The 21,928-nt window shown below is 47.7% G+C and overlaps 1 protein-coding gene across 2 annotated transcripts in view; it reads right to left on the reverse strand.

The window, feature by feature from the left end:
- Positions 1 to 21,695, reverse strand: part of LOC134936500 (lysophosphatidic acid receptor 2-like) — a 158,070-nt gene extending 136,375 nt beyond the window's left edge. For both annotated transcript variants that reach the window (XM_063931561.1, XM_063931562.1), the window contains exon 1: positions 21,265 to 21,695. In XM_063931561.1, coding sequence (XP_063787631.1) covers positions 21,265 to 21,271 — 7 coding nt within the window. In that variant the 5' untranslated portion in view covers positions 21,272 to 21,695. The remainder of the gene's footprint in view (positions 1 to 21,264) is intronic.
- Positions 21,696 to 21,928: the final 233 nt, after the last annotated feature.

Raw genomic sequence — 21,928 nt, forward strand, 5'->3', positions numbered from 1 at the left:
CCGTCGAATTCCGGCAGGTGGGTGCCGGAATTCAACATATTCAATAAAAAACGGATTTGACAGTCCCGCTGTCGAAAAACGGCCGATTTGACGGATTTTGATTAGACTTGTAAAAATGTTAAAAAAAACGGGAAAAACCCCGAAAAAAAATTGCGTGGGGTCCCCCCTCCTAAGCATAACCAGCCTCGGGCTCTTCGAGCCGGTCCTGGTTCTAAAAATCCGGGGGAAAAACTGACAGGGGGATCCTGGGAGCTCTGCGCCTGGTGCTGGTGCAAAATATACGGGGGACAAAAAGCGTAGGGGTCCCCCGTATTTTTTACACCAGCATCGGGCTCCACTAGCTGGACAGATAATGCCACAGCCGGGGGTCACTTTTATACAGCGCCCTGCGGCCGTGGCATTAAATATCCAACTAGTCACCCCTGGCCGGGGTACCCTGCGGGAGTGGGGACCCCTTCAATCAAGGGGTCCCCCCCCCAGCCACCCAAGGGCCAGGGGTGAAGCCCGAGGCTGTCCCCCCCATCCAAGAGCTGCGGATGGGGGGCTGATAGCCTTGAGTAAAATGATAGAATATTGTTTTTTCCCAGAAGAACTACAAGTCCCAGCAAGCCTCCCCCGCAAGCTGGTACTTGGAGAACCACAAGTACCAGCATGCGGGTGGAAAAACGGGCCTGCTGGTACCTCTAGTTCTACTGGAAAAAAAATACCCAAATAAAAACAGGAGACACACACCGTGAAAGTAAAAGTTTATTTCATACATGCCGACACATACATACTTACCTATGTTAACCCGCCGACTGCCACGCCCCCCTCGTCACTGAAGAATCCGGGGTACCTGTGAATAAAATTATACTCACCTGATCCAGTGTCCGGATCTTTTTAAATAATCCTCGTACTTGGCAAAACAACAAAACGGCAACCCGGACCAAACGGACCCCTTTCCACGAATGCCGGGACCCCACGTGACTCCTGTCACAGAGGGTCCCTTCAGCCAATCAGCGAGCGCAACGTCGTGGCACTCTGCTGATTGGCTATGCGCGTCTGAGCGGTCAGACAGCGCATCGCAAAGCCTTACCATTATATTCAATGGTGGGAACTTTGCGGTCAGCGGTGAGGTCACCTGCGGTCAGCGGCTGACCGCGGGTAACCCCACCGCTGACCGCAAAGTTCCCACCATTGAAACTAATGGAGGGAGCTGTGCGATGCGCTGTCTGCCAGCTCAGACGCGCATACAGCCAATCAGTAGAGATGAGCGGATTCGGTTTTACTCGGTTCTCAAAACGACATCTTATTGGCTCACGGATGTCACGTGTTTTGGATAGCCAATAAGTTTCGGTTTTGAGAACCGAGTAAAACCGAATCCGCTCATCTCTACCAATCAGGAGAGTGCCACGAAGTGGCGCTTCCTGATTGGCTGAAGAGACCTTTCTTTGACAGCAGTCACGGGGGGGTCTCTGCATTCGGGGAAAGGGGTCCCATGTGTAAACATGGGACCCCTTTCAGTCCGCCTGGTCCGGGTGTTAGTTTTTTTTTTTGCAAAGTACGTGGATTATAATAAAAGACCACAGGACACTGGATCAGGTGAGTATAATTTTATTTTCAGGTACACCGTGGATTCTACTTGGACAAGTGGATAGAGGTCGGCGTGTGAACATAGGTAAGTATGTGTGTGTCGACATGTGTGAAATAAAGTTTTACTCTCACGGTGTGCGTGTCCTGTTTTTATTTGGGTATTTTTATTCCAGTAGAACTACAGGTACCAGCGGGCCCGTTTTTCTCCCGCATGCTGGTACTTGTGGTTCTCCAAGTACCAGCTTGCGGGGGAGGCTTGCTGGGACTTGTAGTACTACTGGAAAAAACAATATTCTTTCAATTTTCAAAAGGCTATCAGCCCCCCATCAGCAGCCCTTGGATGGGGGGGACAGCCTCGGCTTCACCCCTGGCCCTTGGGTGGCTGGAGGGGGGGACCCCTTGATTGAAGGGGTCCCCACTCCTCCAGGGTACCCCGGCCAGGGGTGACTAGTTGCGTATTTAATGCCACGGCCGCAGGGCGCTGTATAAAAGTGACCCCCGGCTGTGGCATTATCTACCCAGCTAGTGGAGCCCGATGCTGGTGTAAAAAATACGGAGGACCCCTACGCTTTTTGTCCCCCGTATTTTTTGCACCAGCACCAGGCGCAGAGCCCGGTGCTGGTTTTAAAAATACGGGGGATCCCATGTCAGTTTTTTCCCCGGATTTTTAGAACCAGGACCGGCTCGAAGAGCCCGAGGCTGGTTATGCTTAGGAGGGGGGACCCCACACATTTTTTTTTTCTGATTTTTACCATTCCATTTTAAAAAAAATAATAATAATAATAATAATAATAATATTTTTAAAAATATATAAATAATACTTGTGCCTCCAAAATAGACGAACCAAGTACCTAATCCCTTCTAATATAAATAGATATGCTATTACCAATAAAAAAAACACAAAAAAAAAAACATGTTTTTAAATTTTTTTATTAGATTCCGCCAGCAAAGTGTGGCGGATTGAAAATGACGAATTTACTGTCTTGTCTAAAAGCACTGTTGTCGAATTTACAATCTTCAATTGAATATACTTTTGTCGAATTGCCGCATTTGTACCATTGCAGAAATGTCGAATTTGACAAATGTCGAATTTCAAAAAGTCGAATTTTGAAAGTCCGTTTTTTTGACGAAAAGTACTGAATTGCATTGTCGAATTATTTTTTTGGGCGAAAATGTCCCGTTTTTCAACATTTTCGGGAATTCGACCGCAATTGCATATACCCCAATGTGAGCAATCATAGGGCCAGTCAGAGTGCTGATAGTGCTACTAATGTTCCTGATGTGCCATGTTGCTGTGTCTAAGTTCATACACAAGTGGCGGATCTGAGAAGTCGCCGGAGGGTGACTCTTTACAAAAGACATCTCCAGCGGCATTAGCTTATCCAAACCTCCCAACTGTCCAGATTTTGGCAGTACAGTCCCGTTTTTCACGGTCTGTCCCGCTGTTCCTTCCGCGGGTCGCAGAGTCCCGTGGGGGAGGGGGCAGTTGGGAGATCCCCTCTGTCACTCACAGCTCTGATCAGAGCATCAGCATCTATTACCTGACAGAGAGGGATAGGGGGAATGGTCAACAGCTAAATGAGCGCTATTCATGCCCCCACAGTGACTAAAACAGAGGGCGTGGTTTGCAATTGCGGCGTTTGCAGTGAGGCCACACCCATTACCGCGAGGCCATGCCCCCAGATTCGGAGCGTGTTACTGTCCCTCCTTTCGCAGCACAAAAGTTGGGAGGTATGGCCTATCTACTCAGATTCGCTGCAACCGGAGACACAGCACAGACTCAATTTGCCTCCACCGCTGAATCAGGCCTTATGTTCCTACTATATTACTCAGTCAGGCAGACCCTGGGACCCCGTCCGCAGCCCCCCGGAGGACTTATTAAGAAATTGGAAGTTTCCAACTAGTTTAATCAGTCTGTAATTACTCACCTTATATAGAGGGGTCATCTGCATCTAGCATCGGCAGTCGGGTCTTCTGCAGCAGCAGTGAGTATGTGAGGCATACTTTATTATTATCCTTTATTTATATGGCGCCACAAGGGTTCCACATCGCCCAATTACAGAGTACATAAACAAATAATCAAAACAGGAAAACAGCAACTTACATTTGAAAACAATATAGGACAATACAGGGTAAATAAACATATATTAGCTACATCTGCAGATGACACTGGAATAAGTATCAGGTGGCAGAAGACTGCTGGATTTGGTGCAGTTGAAGATTATTAAAGTAAGAAAACGGATAAGCACATGAGGGAAGAGGGCCCTACTCGTGAGAGATTACATTCTAAGGGAGGGGTAGACAGATAAGGGTGACACAGACGGGGTAGATAGAGAGCGTGGAACAGAGGGTTATGATGAGATTTGTCTGGGTTTGATGAAGAAGTGGGTCTTGAGAGCCCGTTTGAAGTTTTGTAGAGAGGTGGAGAGTCTGAAGGGAAGAGGTAGGGAATTCCAGAGAAAGGGAGCACCGCATGAAAAGTCTTGGAGGTAGGAGTGGGAAGAAGTAATCCGTAGGCATGAGAGTCGGCGTGCATTAGCAGAGCGAAGAGGATGGATGGGAGTGTAAGGGGAGATAAGGTCAGAGATGTAGATAGGAGAGGAGTGGGTGAGGGCTATGTAAGTGAGTGTGAGAAGCTTGAAATGGATTCTGAAAGGGAAGGGGAGCCAGTGAAGGTCTTGTAAGAGAGGAGAGGTGGACGTAGTGCATTTGCTGAGGAAAATGAACTGGGCAGCAGCATTGAGGATATGCCAGTCAGGAGGAGATTACAGTAGTCCAGGCTGGAGATGACCAGTGAATGAATGAGGGTCTTAGTAGCAGCCTGGGCCAGAAAGGGTCTGATACTGGAAATATTTTTTAGCTGAAAATAGCAGGTTTGTGAGAGGGGCTGAATGTGTGATTTGAAGGAGAGGGAGGAGTCAAGGATTACTCCAAGACATCGCACTTGTGGGTTAGAGGAGATAGTAGTGCCATCAATAGATAATGAGATTGTGGAAGGTGAGGTTATGCGGGAGGAAGGGAAGATGATCAGCTCAGTCTTAAGCCCAGTACCCACGGGCCGATGCAGGAGAGATGTGTGCTGAGCGAACCGCTCAGCACACATCTCTCCTGCCGCTCAGCACAGCGCGATCTGTGCTGAGCGTGCGGGGGGAGACGGGGGGCCGCTCATTTCACCCAGCGGGTGTAGGGAGCGACCCGCTAGATTGGCCTGCATGCAGGCCAATCTAGCAGCAGCGATAGCGATGTGCGGGGCCGCGCATCGCTATCGATGAGGGGGCTACACATGGAGCGTTCATGCTGATATTCTAAGCAATCTAGTCAGATTGCTTAGAATATCGCTCCATGAGTACCCCCCTTTAAGGGGAGTACACACGGAGAGATCAGTGCTTAAATTCTAAGCAATCTGACTAGATTGCTTAGAAGTTAAGCACGGATCTCTCCGTGTGTGTGCCCCACAGCGATAGCGATGCGTGGCCCTGCGCGTCGCTATCGCCGGTGCTAGATTGGCCTGCATGCAGGCACAATCTAGCAGGTCGCTCATTTCACCACTGGGTGAAATGAGCGGCCCCCCTCGCTCAGCACACAACGCGCTGTGCTGAGCGGTCACTGATAGATCGCTCAGCACACATCTCCCCTGTGTGTACGGGGCTTTAGACATGTTAAGTTTAAAAAAGCGCTGGGACATCCAAACAGATAGCAGAGAGACAGTTGGAGATTCGAGTGAGGAGAGGAGGGGAGAGGTCAGGAGTGGAAAGATAGATTTGAGTGTCATCAGCATAGAAATTATATTGGCAGGGCCGGCTCCAGGCCTACTAGCACCCTGAGCGAGAAAATTTCAAAGCGCCCCCTCCCATACTCTATGCGCGCGCTCCTGGAAAAGTGGGCATGGCCTCTGGAAAAGTGGGTGGGGCCTCACAACTTCATATTATCAAACTATAAATAAATATATTTTCACATCCCCTCTACGCACACAATTAGCAGCATTACACATAACAGCTACAGTAGTGTTCCTTACACACAATGTCTCCAGTATAGTACCAGCTACACATAATGTCTCCAGTATAGTGCCAGATACACATAATGTCTACAGTAGTGCAGTGCCAGATAGACATGACATGCCCCGCTGCAGTGCCAGATAGACATGACATGCTCCGCTGCAGTGCCAGATAGACATGACATGCCCCGCTGCAGTGCCAGCTACACATGATATGCCCCCCAGCAGTGCCAGCTACACATGATAGTATTCACTCTAGGACTTTTTTAGGGCAGGGTGCTGATCACGGGGAGGGCACATTTTGCATTCGGGAGGGCACATATTTAAGTTAGAAGGGAAAAATTCTATACATACTGTAATGCTTGTTGCTTCGTTCAAAATCATGGACCTTGCGCGCCTTCGGCGTGCATCAAAAATGTAGGGGCGTTGCTTCATGGGGAAGGGGCGTGGCCACATAATAGTGGCAATTCGCATTACACCACACAGTAGTGCAGCTAATACACATTGCACCAGGTAGAACCTCCTATACACACTGCGACAGGTAGAGCACGTTAGACACTTTGCGCCAAGCAGAGCACGTTAGACACTTTGCGCCAGGTATTGCACTGAGACACGGGAACACTACATGATATGCCCCCCAGCCATGCCAGCTAGACACGACATGCCCCCCCAGCAGTGCCAAATGCACATGACATGCCCCCCCAGCAGTGCCAAATGCAAATGACATGCCCCCCCAGCAGTGCCAAATGCACATGACATGCCCCCTCAGTAGTGCCAAATGCACATGACATGCCCCCCCAGCAGTGCCAAATGCACATGACATGCCCCCCCAGCAGTGCCAGATACATAAATGCCCCCACAGTGCCAGAAACATAATTGCCCCCACAGTGCCATATACATAAATGCCCCCCACAGTGCCAGATACATAAATGCCCCCCACAGTGCCAGATATGCCCCCACAGTCCCAGATAGATAAATGCCCCCACTGTGCCAGATACATTAATGCCCCCCCACAGTGCCAGATACATTAATGCCCCCTCACAGTGCCAGATAAATGCCCCCACAGTGCCAGATAAATGCCCCACAGTGCCAGATAACTGAATGCCCCCTCACAGTGCCAGAAAAATGCCCCCACAGTGCCAGATAAATGGCCCACAGTGCCAGATACATTAATGCCCACCACCCCCCCAGTGCCAGATATGCCCCCACAGTCCCAGATAGATAAATGACCCCACAGTGCCAGATACATTAATGCCCCCCCAGTGCCAGATAAATGCCCCCACAGTGCCAGATACATTAATGCCCCCCCCCCCAGTGCCAGATATGCCCCCACAGTCCCAGATAAATGACCCCACAGTGCCAGAAATGCCCCCACAGTGCCAGATACATTAATGCCCCCTCACAGTGCACAGATAAATGCCCCCACAGTGCCAGATAAATGCCCCCCCACAGTGCCAGATACATTAATGCCCCCCCAGTGCCAGATAAATTAATGCCACCCACAGTGCCAGATAAATGCACCCACATTGCCAGATACATTAATGCCACCAGGCCCAGTAATGCCCCCACAGTGCCAGATAAATGTCCCCCACAGTGCCACATATGCCCCCAGTACCTGCTGTGCCAAGGGAGGGGGAGTGCTGCTGTGCGTGCCGCTGTCTGAAACAGAACTGTGCGTGCTGTGCGGCGCCGGTGTCTGACATCAGACGCCGGCACCGCATAGCGCGCACAGCTCACTATACAAGCGGGAGGACAGCAGGCTACAGAACAGGGCCGGCTCCAGGCTCCGGCATGGCGGCGCCAGCGTGCGGCGCCCTTTATGGGTGGCGCCCTGCGCGGCCGCTCGAGTCGAACATGCCTCGAGCCGGCCCTGGATATTGGAAATCAAAAGAACTAATGAGCTTATCTAGTGAGAGAGAGAAAAGGAGAAGACCAAGGACAGAACCTTGCCTACTCTCTCGAATTCTGTGGAAGACACACGGTTTTTCAGGCAATCCACCGCAGCACTGGAAGAGTGGGCAGCCCTCTCGCATTCTGCTGACTTCATAGTGAACTGGGCAGAATGGGGAAATAAATACAGCAAAACAGCAGTCCCTATAGAGGGGGAGGGGACTAATGGTGCAATGATATGCTAATTATATTCTGCATCATTTTAGCCCCGCCCCTATGCAAATACACGCCAGTTGCAGCAGGTTCCCCACGGGGGATGGGGCTTCATGACGTAATTAACCCGACCCCAACCCACATCGCCGTCGCTCTACTTCTCCTCTCCGGGCAAGTTTAATGTGAGGTGTTGAGTGTATGAGTGTGTGTGTCTGCAGGAGTGTGTGAGTGTGTGACCAACGGTGTTTGCCCCCCAGTGTATTCCTTGGCCTCTGAGAGAACTCCATCTCCCAGCAGCCCTAGAGCCTCTCAGCAGCCCCCTTCTCAGTGGGACGATGGAGAGGATATAGGGTGGGATGTAGTATGCAACACATCCTGGATGCGATACATACCGCCATTTGGTACATACTGGTTTTAATAATGCCGGTATATACCTAGAAATGCAATAAAAATAACAATTGGATCCCTCTCAGAACGAATTTATTTATTTATGTATTTATTAGCAGTTTCTTATATAGCGCAGCATATTTCGTTGCGCTTTACAATTAGAACAACAGTTATAGAACAAAACTTGTCAAAAACAGACAGACATGGAAGGCCCTGCTCGCAAGCTTACAATCTATAGGGAAATAGGCATTGATACACAATGGATAGATGCTACCTGTTGCATAATGGTCCCCCAGATTGCTAGGTTCTTAATGGGTTGTATGATATGATCACCCAGCAATGTTAGAAGACAAAATATGTGAGGTTATGTGGACTGTACAGAGAGGATGTAATTGGATAGGGATAATAAGGAATACAAAAAGAAGCCCAAAGGTTTCTATATGTTGCTTAATGCGTCCAATGGTACATGTGAAAATGCAGCCAAACCTCTGGAAACTGTGTTTTCTGAGTTTTGCCCGCAATTTCAGACTTACTGCATCCCACTCGTATAGTTTCTAGACTATTAGCCTGCTTTTTTCATCCTAATGTATATTTGTAAACCAGCTGTGGGTTGTTCTGACATTACAAACACCAGCACATCCTGAAAGTTATTAAATGTTGTAACTTGTAGTTCCACAAGAGCTAGAGAGCAACAGTTTGTCAATCTCTGCTCTAGGCAGTCCCATGTAGCTATACGTTTCTTAGCTGAATCACGCCATCATATGACTCTATACTTTATGGGCTACTATAAACACCTTAACTAGAAATAGACTTCCCTGCATTTGGAGATCCATGAGGGGCAGATGCATGTGGGTGTGACGGTGCATCATGCATCATCATTACCTCAGAGCCATGATTAATGTATGAGATTCATGGATAGGAACCCAAAGGGTTTTATACTCTCCCAGGAGAAGTATGACTAAAAGCATGGCTTCCTTCTGTACTAGAGTTGTTTGGTTATGTTACCCTGAGATACCACTCAACATTTCTGTGTCATGTCCCAGGAAAATGCCAATAGCATCTGTAATTATATAAAGACCTGGCTGAAAAGCATCGGATTTGAGAAAAGTAAGACAACAGAGGTATTTGTGAAACACAGTAATGGGCACTACACACTGACAGATCCGCCGCCGAACTGCCCGACAGCGGATACGGCCGACGGGCGACCCAGCGGCGGGTGGGCAGTGACGGGGAGTGAAGTTTCTTCACTCCCCCCATCACCCGGCTCCATAGCAGTGCCGACGGGGCACCAGCGATGAATGAGCGCGGGGCCACGCATCGTTCATCCCTGGTGCCTCCACACTGAAAGATATGAACGGTATCTCGGTCATTAATGAACGAGATCGTTCATATCTTTCAGTATTATCGCCCAGTGTGTAGGGCCCATTACCATGCACCGCATTGAGCTCTGGTCTATGCTTCTAGACAATTGTCAATATTCAGACATTGCCTGCACAACATAGAAGTATACATCTGAGGGTGAAAAAGACAAAAAGTTCTCCTGGGGTGCACTGTGGAAAGATGTAACGAAGTCCAACTTCCATATACTTTAATACCACCCCATTCAATAAAGTAACATTTTCCAATATACCTATTGTTTTAGCCACAGTAAAGGGGTGTACTGACGGGGAGATTTCCCCAGAGATGTGTGCTGAGCGGTCTAGCACAGACCGCTCAGCACACATCTACCCCCCCCCCCACCCCCACCCCACTCAGCACAGCATGATGTGTGCTGAGCGAGGGGTGGGGCGCTTATTTCATCGAGCGGTGAAATGAGCGACCTGCTAGGCCTATCTAGCACCGGCGATAGCGACGCGCGGGACCAGCATCGATGTCGCCGGCACTCCTACACATGGAGCAATGTTCACCTAATTTCTAAGCAATCTAGTCAGATTGCTTGGAAATTTGGAGAACATCGCTCTATGGTGGTCATTCCGAGTTGATCGCTCGTTATTTTTTTTCGCAATGGAGCGATTAGTCGCTAATGCGCATGCGCAATGTCTGCAGTGCGACTGCGCCAAGTAAATTTGCTATTAAGTTAGGTATTTTACTCACGGCATTACGAGGTTTTTTCTTCGTTCTGGTGATCGTAGTGTGATTGACAGGAAGTGGGTGTTTCTGGGCGGAAACTGGCCGTTTTATGGGTGTGTGCGAAAAAACGCTACCGTTTCTGGGAAAAAAGCGGGAGTGGCTGGAGAAACGGAGGAGTGTCTGGGCGAACGCTGGGTGTGTTTGTGACGTCAAACCAGGAACGACAAGCACTGAACTGATCGCAAATGCCGAGTAAGTCTGGAGCTACTCAGAAACTGCTAAGAAGTGTCTATTCGCAATATTGCTAATCTTTCGTTCGCAATTTTGATAAGCTAAGATTCACTCCCAGTAGGCGGCGGCTTAGCGTGTGCAAAGCTGCTAAAAGCAGCTTGCGAGCGAACAACTCGGAATGAAGGCCAATGTGTACCCCCCTTAATGTTTTCATTTGAGCTCAAGCCTTTTATTACTTTTGTTCTGCACATATTTTGCCCTTTGTGAATTACCTCAGCTGAGTTTAGTTAAAGTGAAAGACAGTTTGTAGTCACAAGTAAGTTATCTGAAGGTGAATAACTTCTTTAATCTCAGCCACAGCACAACCTCTCCACTGTATTCCCAAGATTTCTCTTTGTGTGTTTAGGAATGTGATGAAGAAATCTGTGACCCCTTATCAGTCTTGGGAGTGTGATTCCAGAATGTGCACTTGGCTGACTCCTGGGTGATGTCCTGAGCCTTCATGTAAAGCATTATGGAAGTGTGGCGACAAAATATGTTCTTGGACAATGTTTAGCTGATGCCATGAGTTTTTAGACTCTTTGGGAGAGAAGAAATACAGCGTGTACTGTGATTTTTGCTTAAAGTCATGAAATTTAAAGCAAATATTTGGACTATGCATAAACAGAAGAGGCTGTACTATGAATCTCTCAGTTAATGGGCTATAAAGACAATTTGAATGTGACTCCCAAATATTAACATAGAAGCATGGGGCGGTATCCTATTAGCCACAAAGTGATATCGGATGGTCAAAACGGACGGATATCGCGATTAACCCCTTCAGTGGTGACTTTATTTTTACTATGTAACTCCACCCAGGGTGGGTTTTTAAATGAATTACATGCGCGTTGCCAGGAGTTTCATGGTTTCATGCGCGTTGCCAGGGGTTTCACGTACTGGGTGTCATGCACGTTGCCAGGGGTTTCACGTACTGGGTGTCATGCTCGTTGCCTGGGGTTTCATGCTCTGGGATCCATGCTCGTTGCCAACGGTAATGCTCGTTGCCATGGGGAATGCTCGTTGCCAAGGAGAAATGCTCACTGCCAAGGGGATGTATATTTGCTGGCCAGTCAGCACTGAAATTCTCTCCCCCTCCTCCCTCGTACACCGCTCGGGGTCAGAGTTTTGCGATTGGAGTACGAGGGAGGAGGAGCAGTGGCATGCCTCGGAAATCTTTTGGGACAGCCAGTCTGCCCAGTGCAGCTGACCCTGGGGATTTTCCAGGAATGCCACTTAATGATCATTATCACGTGTAAATCCCCAATCCCACTTGCTATCGTGGCACCGGCAGGCTGCTTATCGTGGATTATGCTTCAGGTGCCTAAGGAACCCAAAGCATAATTCCTATGCCTAAAGCATAGGTGATGCTTTTGTACTTCAGGAGTAGCTCCATACCAGCGCAGCTCCTGTGCCCTGATAGGGAGCTACTCGTCGCTGTGAGAGTCGCAGTGGCTGCGTGTGACATCACGCAGCCGCCGCAGCCTGCCCCCCGCACAGTCCAGATACGCCTGCATTTCCCAGACTGCGCCTCAAATCGGCCAAACGCTGTCAGCCCGCCCCCTACCGCTCAGCAACCGCCTCTCGCTGTCAATCAGGCAGAGGCGATCGCAGGGCTGAGACGGCCGTCAGCTGTCTGGCATGTGCCGGCGCACTGCGGCGCTGTCGCATGCGCAGTTCAGACCTGCTCGGCTGCTACGCGAAAACGCACAGCACCGATCAGGTCTGAATTAGGCCCTTTGTTAAAACCCTTAATATATTTCAAAGTTTCTATCATGTCCCCTCTTTCCCTTCTCTGCTCCAAACTATACATGTTAAGATTTTGTATTCTTTCCGGGTAAGTTTTGTGTTGTAGACCATGCACCATTTTAGTAGCCCTTCTTTGTACAGTCTGTAATGTATTTATATCCTTCTGAAGATATGGCCTCCAGAACTGGACACAGTATTCTAGATGAGGCCGTACCAATGACTTATACAGTGGCATTATTACTTCTTTCTTTCTGCTGCTGATTCCTCTCCCTATGCAACCAAGCATCTGACTAGCCTTCCTCATTGCTTTGTTACATTGCTTACCTGCCTTTAAGTCACCCTGTTGCATATTTTTGTATCTTTGTGTCATCTGCAGAAAGGCATACTTTCCCTTCAATACCATTTGCAATGTCACCAACCTATGGGGCTAATTCAGACCTGATCGCTCGCTAGCGTTTTTTGCAGCAATGTGATCAGGTCAGCACTGCGCATGCGTATGCACCGCAATGCGCAGGGGCGTCGCACAGGTACAAAGCAGATTGTTGCTGTGTGATTGGTTATATGAAGAATCCATTTGCACAGCCGATCGCAAGGTGATTGACAGGAAGAAGGCGTTTGTGGGTGGCATCTGACCGTTTTCAGGGAGTGGTTGGAAAAATGCAGGCGTATCCATGCGTTTGCAGGGAGGGTTCCTGATGTCAATTCCGGCCCCGAACAGTCTGAAGTGATCGCAGCGGCTGAGTAAGTCCTGGTCAACTCAGAAACTGCATAACTTTTTTTATATCGCTCGGCTGCACATGCGTTCACACATTTGCAAAGCAAGAATACACTCCCCTATGGGCGGCGACTATCTGTTTGTAGCAGAGCAAAAAAAACCTAGTGAGCGATCAGGTCTGAATTAGGCCCAATAACCTAAAGCCAGAAAAAGTGTAATGTTTACTCACTTCATGCAAAACTATTATCAATGGCCCTCATTCCGAGTTGATCGGTCGCATTGCGAATTTAGCAGAGTTACACACGCTAAGCCGCCGCCTACTGGGAGTGAATCTTAGCTTCTTAAAATTGCGACCGATGTATTCGCAATATTGCGATTACTAACTACTTAGCAGTTTCTGAGTAGCTCCAGACTTACTCTGCCTGTGCGATCATTTCAGTGCTTGTCGTTCCTGGTTGACGTCACAAACACACCCAGCGTTCGCCCAGGCACTCCCACCGTTTCCCCGGCCACTCCTGCGTTTTTTCCGGAAACGGTAGCGTTTTCAGCCACACGCCCCTGAAACGCCGTGTTTCCGCCCAGTAACACCCATTTCCTGTCAATCACATTACGATCGCCGGAGCGAAGAAAAAGCCGTGAGTAAAAATACTTTCTTCATAGTAAAGTTACTTGGCGCAGTCGCAGTGCGAACATTGCGCATGCGTACTAAGCGGATTTTCACTGCGATGCGATGAAAAATACCGAGCGAACAACTCGGAATGAGGGCCAATATGTTTTCAATACAATGGTTAATCCATATGTTCAACCATAGAGACAAATACAAATCTTATACATTGTAAGCTTACTAGCATGGGGCATAGTAATACCACTTTCAAATCTCAAAATCCCATTTTTTTTCTAGTTTTGTGTAACCGGGAAAAACCCGGGTTACAGTTCCTAACCCCCTTTCACACAGCACATTTAACCCGGATTATTCCCGGGTCGACCCCTTTCAGACAGAACCCGTGTCAGCCCTGCAATAGACTTGTGTGTCATAAAAAATGGACTGTTTTTATGGCACACAGAGATGAGGTCATGAAAAGTGGGTAGTGACTGATCACAGCATTGCATTATCCATGGCCGCTCAATGCCCCTTGAGGTAATACCCCTTTTCCACTAGCTTTAAAAACACGGCTAAATGCGCGGCCAATCAGAGAGACCCTGCTGCTCAGCCAATCGCCAGTGCCCCACCAGCTCAGCCAATAAGCGCTGTTAATCGCGACCCATTTCTAAAATACCGGGTTGGACCCTTTCAGACAGCTGGCAACCCGTGTACGATCCGGGAAAAGCCCAGGTATAGAAACCTGGGTCGAAGTCCCAGGAATTCAGTCCCGGGTTGACCCTTTCAGACAGAAAAAAATCCTGGGTCGACCCTTCCTGAGCCGTGAAATTACCGGGTTCTTTTCTCTGTCTGAAAGGGGTATAAGAGAGGTGGGGGCCTGTGTGCAGTTTCCAGCTGAGCTTTCTCCTCTCTAGCTAGCGGTGTCAGAGTCTTCTGTGCATTTGCAGGTCTCCAGGAAAATGGAGTGGTGGCCATAATTCTACTGCACCATTTTCCAGGTGATTTGTGCCACTACTGACATAAGACTCTGGAGAGCTATGAATTGAAGAACATGGGTGTGTGGTGTGGGGCACCCTGTATGACGTGTGCACCACACATACTGAGTCTGTACCAATTATAGATATGCCTCTGCTTACTAGCAATTCCCTTGAACATCTTTGTCTGCTAATACAGTCTCGTTTTATTTTTGTATTTTATCCAAATGTAAAGCCCTACAGAATGTGCTGCACTATATAAATACAAGTTATTAATAATAATAATAATAATAATAATAATAATAATATACATTTTACCCAAATTTGCACATAATTAGGTAGCAAATATCTAAGTACACAAGATGTCATCTGGAAAAGGGGTTCCAATATATAAACAGACAATGTCTATGTTGACAGTCAATAGGTCGACCCGATATGGTAGACATGCCTTAGGTCGATGCTAGCAAAAGGTTGACATGGACAAAAGGTCAATAGGTTCAAATTGTAGACACTGCGATGGTCGACACACATATGGTCAACAATTGTCGACACGGATTTTTAAGATTTTTTTTATTTTTTACCCTTTTTGATACTTTACCATCCACATGGACTATGATTGGGAATAGTAACCTGGTCCAAGTTCAGCGATAGTGGAGCGAATCACCTCGCCTGCATGCAAGGAGACGTGGTACACTAATTGGCGTTCCCTGTGCTCTGATGGTGAAAACGACACAAAACAAGTTATAATGCCGTGTCAACCATTTCCAGTGTCGACCTTTTGTACCTGTCTACCTTTTCCTTTGTCAACTTTTCATAGGTCGACATTTTATCCATGTCGATCATTTGTCAGCGCTGGCCATAATGCATGTCACCCCTATAGGCAGTGGCGTAACTAGAAATTTTTCTCCCCCAAGCCAAAAAATTCTTTGGCGCCCCCCCCCCCCTCCATAATTGGCACTAGTAAAGGGACATACATGCCCCAAAAGGGGGCGTGGCTTCATTTAAACGGGCGTGGCTTCACATAAAGGGGCGTGTCATTGCAGGAAAGGACTACCTTATACCCCAGTTTTGCAACCTGCACGCCCAGACGTTAGCCACCACAGGAAAGAAAAATAATCCTGATTCATGCCCCTTACATTATTTGTCATTTTTCCTCCTTATTGTAATGCCCTGTATACATTATGCCACATACTGCAAAGGCCCTCAGACATTATGCCACACACAATAATGCACACACCGTAATGCCCCCGACACATTATGCCACACACCGTAATGCCTGTGACACATTATGACAGGAATCGCAATGCCCGTTATACATTATGCTACACACTGCAATGCCCCTGATACATTATAGCACATACAATGTCTGTGACACAGTATGACACACACCGCAATGATCCTGAGACATTATACCACATACCACAATGCCCGTGATATAGTATACAACACACCGTAATGCCTGACACATTATGACACACACTGCAATGTCCGTGATACATTATGCCACACACCGTAATGCCCATTACACATTAAGTCCTACAGTAAGGCTTCTAATTACTTTTAAATTACCTGCTCGTTGCCAGGGGTTTCATGCTCTTGGTTCCATGCACAGTGCCAGGGATTTTCATGCTCAGGGTGTCACGCTCGTTGCCAGGGGTTTCATGCTGGGTGTCATGCTCGTTGCTAGGGGGTAGTGCTTGTTGCTAGGGCCGTGCTCCCAGTGCCACATATGCCCCCAGTGCCAGATATTCCCCCACAGTGCCAGGTACATGCCCCCAGTGCCACATATGCCCCCAGTGCCAGATATTCCCCCACAGTGCCAGGTATATGCCCCCTGTGCCAGATATTCCCCAACAGTGCCAGGTACATGCCCCCAGTGCCAAATATACCCCCCCAGTGCCACATATGCCCCCAGTGCCAGATATTCCCCCACAGTGCCACATATGCCCCCTTAGCGCCTGCTCCCCTCAGTGCCAGATATTCCCCCACAGTGCCAGGTATATGCCCCCAGTGCCAGATATTCCCCCACACTGCCACATATGCCCCCTCAGTGCCTGCTTCCCTCAGTGCCAGGTATATGCCCCCAGTGCCAGATATTCCCCCACAGTGCCACATATGCCCTCAGTGCCTGCTCCCCCCAGTGCCAGATATTCCCCCACAGTGCCACATATGCCCTCCTCAGTGCCTGCTCCCCCCCCCCCCCCCCCCGCTCCTTTGTGTTGGAGGGACACGGAGGGCACAGCGCGCGCCTCTCCCGTGTCCCTCCTGGCTCTCCAGCGGGTCTAATAAAGGAAGTGCCGGTTCGTGAGCCAATCAGAGCTCATGAACGGCACTTCCTTTATTAGACCGACCGGAGAGCCAGGAGGGACACGGGAGAGGCGCGCGCAGTGCCCTCCGTGTCCCTCCAACACAGCAGCGGAGGGAAGGAGACCGCAGATTGACATGCGGACGCTCGTCCGCATGTCAATCTGTGCTAAGTCAGTGGCGCCCCCGCAGCCCCTCGCCCCCAAGCCACCGCGAGGACTGCGAGGGCAGTAGTTACGCCACTGCCTATAGGGTCGACCTAATGATTGTTGACCTACACATTGTAGATCTTCTATACCACTCCCCTGGAAAAGGCAGTCGCTTGTCCAAAGCACTGATTGATTGGAGTTATGTACTGGAGTTAGGAGAAAAGTGCTATATAAAAATCACTATTATTATTATTATTATTATTCTAGAACTATAGTGATAAACATGAACCGACAGTTGGAACTCCAGCAATTTATGTATAGAAACCATTACTGATCACAAATCACAGTTAGTATTAATTATCCTGAGCACTGGTCCTGTCTAATGCCCCCTACACATTTGTCGATTTGCACGCCGAGGCGCCCAACGGCCGACGGCTGACCTGGCGGCGGAGAGGGGGTGGAGGGGTGGGGGGGGGGGTGACAGGGGGAGTGAAGTTTCTCCACTCCCTGATTAGAGATGAGCGGGTTCGGTTTCTTTGAATCCGAACCCGCACGAACTTCACTTTTTTTTTCACGGGTCCGAGCGACTCGGATCTTCCCGCCTTGCTCGGTTAACCCGAGCGCGCCCGAACGTCATCATGACGCTGTCGGATTCTCGCGAGACTCGGATTCTATATAAGGAGCCGCGCGTCGCCGCCATTTTCACACGTGCATTGAGATTGATAGGGAGAGGACGTGGCTGGCGTCCTCTCCATTAGAATAGATTAGAAGAGAGAGAGAGAGAGAGAGAGAGAGAGATTGTGCAGACAGAGTTTACCACAGTGACCAGTGCAGTTGTTGTTAAGTTAACTTTTATTTAATATATCCGTTCTCTGCTATATCCGTTCTCTGCCTGAAAAAAACGATACACAGCAGTCACACAGTGTGACTCAGTCTGTGTGCACTCAGCTCAGCCCAGTGTGCTGCACATCAATGTATAAAAGCTTATAATAATTGTGGGGGAGACTGGGGAGCACTGCAGGTTGTTATAGCAGGAGCCAGGAGTACATAATATTATATTAATTTAAAATTAAACAGTGCACACTTTTGCTGCAGGAGTGCCACTGCCAGTGTGACTAGTGGTGACCAGTGCCTGACCACCAGTATAGTAGTATATTGTTGTATACTATCTCTTTATCAACCAGTCTATATTAGCAGCAGACACAGTACAGTGCGGTAGTTCACGGCTGTGGCTACCTCTGTGTCGGCAGTCGGCACTCGGCAGGCAGTCCGTCCATCCATAATTGTATAATTATATACCACCTAACCGTGGTATTTTTTTTTCTTTCTTTATACCGTCGTCATAGTCATACTAGTTGTTACGAGTATACTACTATCTCTTTATCAACCAGTGTACAGTGCGGTAGTTCACGGCTGTGGCTACCTCTGTGTCGGCAGTCGGCAGGCAGTCCGTCCATCCATAATTGTATTATTATAATATATACCACCTAACCGTGGTTTTTTTTTCATTCTTTATACCGTCATAGTGTCATACTAGTTGTTACGAGTATACTACTATCTCTTTATCAACCAGTGTACAGTGCGGTAGTTCACGGCTGTGGCTACCTCTGTGTCGGCAGTCGGCAGGCAGTCCGTCCATCCATAATTGTATTATAATATATACCACCTAACCGTGGTTTTTTTTTCATTCTTTATACCGTCATAGTGTCATACTAGTTGTTACGAGTATACTACTATCTCTTTATCAACCAGTGTACAGTGCGGTAGTTCACGGCTGTGGCTACCTCTGTGTCGGCAGTCGGCAGGCAGTCCGTCCATCCATAATTGTATTATAATATATACCACCTAACCGTGGTTTTTTTTTCATTCTTTATACCGTCATAGTCAGTCATACTAGTTGTTACGAGTATACTACTATCTCTTTATCAACCAGTGTACAGTGCGGTAGTTCACGGCTGTGGCTACCTCTGTGTCGGCACTCGGCAGGCAGTCCGTCCATCCATAATTGTATTATAATATATACCACCTAACCGTGGTTTTTTTTTCATTCTTTATACCGTCATAGTCAGTCATACTAGTTGTTACGAGTATACTACTATCTCTTTATCAACCAGTGTACAGTGCGGTAGTTCACGGCTGTGGCTACCTCTGTGTCGGCACTCGGCAGCCCGTCCATAATTGTATATACCAGTGACCTAACCGTGGTTTTTTTTTCTTTCTTTATACATACATACTAGTTACGAGTATACTATCTCTTTATCAACCAGTCTATATATTAGCAGCAGACACAGTACAGTGCGGTAGTTCACGGCTGTGGCTACCTCTGTGTCGGCACTCGGCAGCCCGTCCATAATTGTATATACCACCTAACCGTGGTTTTTTTTTCTTTCTTTATACATACATACTAGTTACGAGTATACTATCTCTTTATCAACCAGTCTATATATTAGCAGCAGACACAGTACAGTGCGGTAGTTCACGGCTGTGGCTACCTCTGTGTCGGCACTCGGCAGCCCGTCCATAATTGTATATACCAGTGACCTAACCGTGGTTTTTTTTTCTTTCTTTATACATACATACTAGTTACGAGTATACTATCTCTTTATCAACCAGTCTATATATTAGCAGCAGACACAGTACAGTGCGGTAGTTCACGGCTGTGGCTACCTCTGTGTCGGCACTCGGCAGCCCGTCCATAATTGTATATACCAGTGACCTAACCGTGGTTTTTTTTTCTTTCTTTATACATACATACTAGTTACGAGTATACTATCTCTTTATCAACCAGTCTATATATTAGCAGCAGACACAGTACAGTGCGGTAGTTCACGGCTGTGGCTACCTCTGTGTCGGCACTCGGCAGCCCGTCCATAATTGTATATACCACCTAACCGTGGTTTTTTTTTCTTTCTTTATACATACATACTAGTTACGAGTATACTATCTCTTTATCAACCAGTCTATATATTAGCAGCAGACACAGTACAGTGCGGTAGTTCACGGCTGTGGCTACCTCTGTGTCGGCACTCGGCAGCCCGTCCATAATTGTATACTAGTATCCAATCCATCCATCTCCATTGTTTACCTGAGGTGCCTTTTAGTTGTGCCTATTAAAATATGGAGAACAAAAATGCCACTCCTAGATGGGCCCGGTGTTTGTGTCGGCCACTAGGGTCGCTAATCTTACTCACACAGCTACCTCATTGCGCCTCTTTTTTTCTTTGCGTCATGTGCTGTTTGGGGAGGGTTTTTTGGAAGGGACATCCTGCGTGACACTGCAGTGCCACTCCTAGATGGGCCCGGTGTTTGTGTCGGCCACTAGGGTCGCTTATCTTACTCACACAGCGACCTCGGTGCAAATTTTAGGACTAAAAATAATATTGTGAGGTGTGAGGTATTCAGAATAGACTGAAAATTAGTGTAAATTATGGTTTTTGAGGTTAATAATACTTTGGGATCAAAATGACCCCCAAATTCTATGATTTAAGCTGTTTTTTAGTGTTTTTGGAAAAAAACACCCGAATCCAAAACACACCCGAATCCGACAAAAATAATTCGGTGAGGTTTTGCCAAAACGCGTTCGAACCCAAAACACGGCCGCGGAACCGAACCCAAAACCAAAACACAAAACCCGAAAAATTTCAGGCGCTCATCTCTATCCCTGATGTCACCCGGTCCCATAGCCCTGCATGCTGCTAATATTGACAATATTCCAGGCATAAATGAGTCGGCACCAACGATGAACGAGTGCGGGGCCGCATATCATTCATCGTTAGTGCCTGCACACTGAAAGATATGAACAATTTCTTGTTCAATACTGAACGAGATTGTTCATATCGGCCGCACACATCGGCAAGTATGTAGGGCCCTTAAGCGAACGAGGGTCTGTTCATGGTTCTGATGAAATAGAATCTTTCAGGGCCAAGAAACACAGAGCTCTCATCCAAGGCTTACAGAAATATGTCTGAGCACAGCAAAAACAGCAGAGCAGAAATCTTAGCAAAGCACCTTGGGGCTCTTAATCAAAGGAAAACACTCTTTGTTGTTGTTGGATATTGTTGAGAGGTACAAGTACGAAGACTTCCTGCTACAGTGTTATTACATTGTTTATTTACAGGGTTAGAGATTTGGAAGAACACTTTGCTGCAATCAGATACATACATATACATTGAATGAGATCTACAACTAAAAAAGCTTTAGTGCATTTGACCTAGTGATAGGGGGGCATATTAGGTATGCAATGCATTATCACTTAAATAATATCCAGAAATATCGTCAGCTTGTAATACACTTCTAATAAACTAACAAAATCATGCAATTTATATAACGTTTTCCTTAAGCTAAGGTAACTTAATGGGAAACAAAAGACAAGTACTCACCAAACATCCAGAGAGAAAAGTAGCGATGCCCCAAGTCTTTGGTTACAGGTAGGCGAGTATTCCTGGTCTCAGGTGTAGAGGTGACAGCACAGGTACGCGGAGCCTGGTCTACAGGATGTGCTTATGCCGCTATACACAATGTGTATATACAATATTGGTAACGGAAGATACCAGCTGAGGTCCCGGCTGCTTTCTCTCTTTCACAGTGAATGTGTATCTCGTCTGATTTTGCACAAAGGGGGGAGGCGATGGGGAGGGGAGGGGGTGAGAGTCACAGGAGGGGGCAAATTCAGCCTTACAGCCCTCTCACATCACAGACTTCAGTTACAATGGGGAGTGAGGCATTGTAATACTATTAGTCCCCCCTCCCCCAGTGTGTGACAGTCCTGCGGTGCCAGGATCAATGCCACCGAGAGGGGAGGAGGGATCCCGGTCCTAAATTACAGGGGAGAAAACATTACACATTGCTTTACTTGCTGTATCATAGCAATATATCACACTATCACACCGGACTGCTAGAGAGAGAGGGAGACCTTATATACTCTGTCTATGTTATTAGATAGATGATAGATAGATAGATAGATAGATAGATAGATAGATAGATAGATAGATTAGGTAGGTAAAGAGATATAGATAGATAGATCGATTGATCGATCCAGTGGCA

This window comes from Pseudophryne corroboree, chromosome 6 (genome assembly GCF_028390025.1).
Source record: "Pseudophryne corroboree isolate aPseCor3 chromosome 6, aPseCor3.hap2, whole genome shotgun sequence".
Taxonomy (NCBI): domain Eukaryota; kingdom Metazoa; phylum Chordata; class Amphibia; order Anura; family Myobatrachidae; genus Pseudophryne; species Pseudophryne corroboree.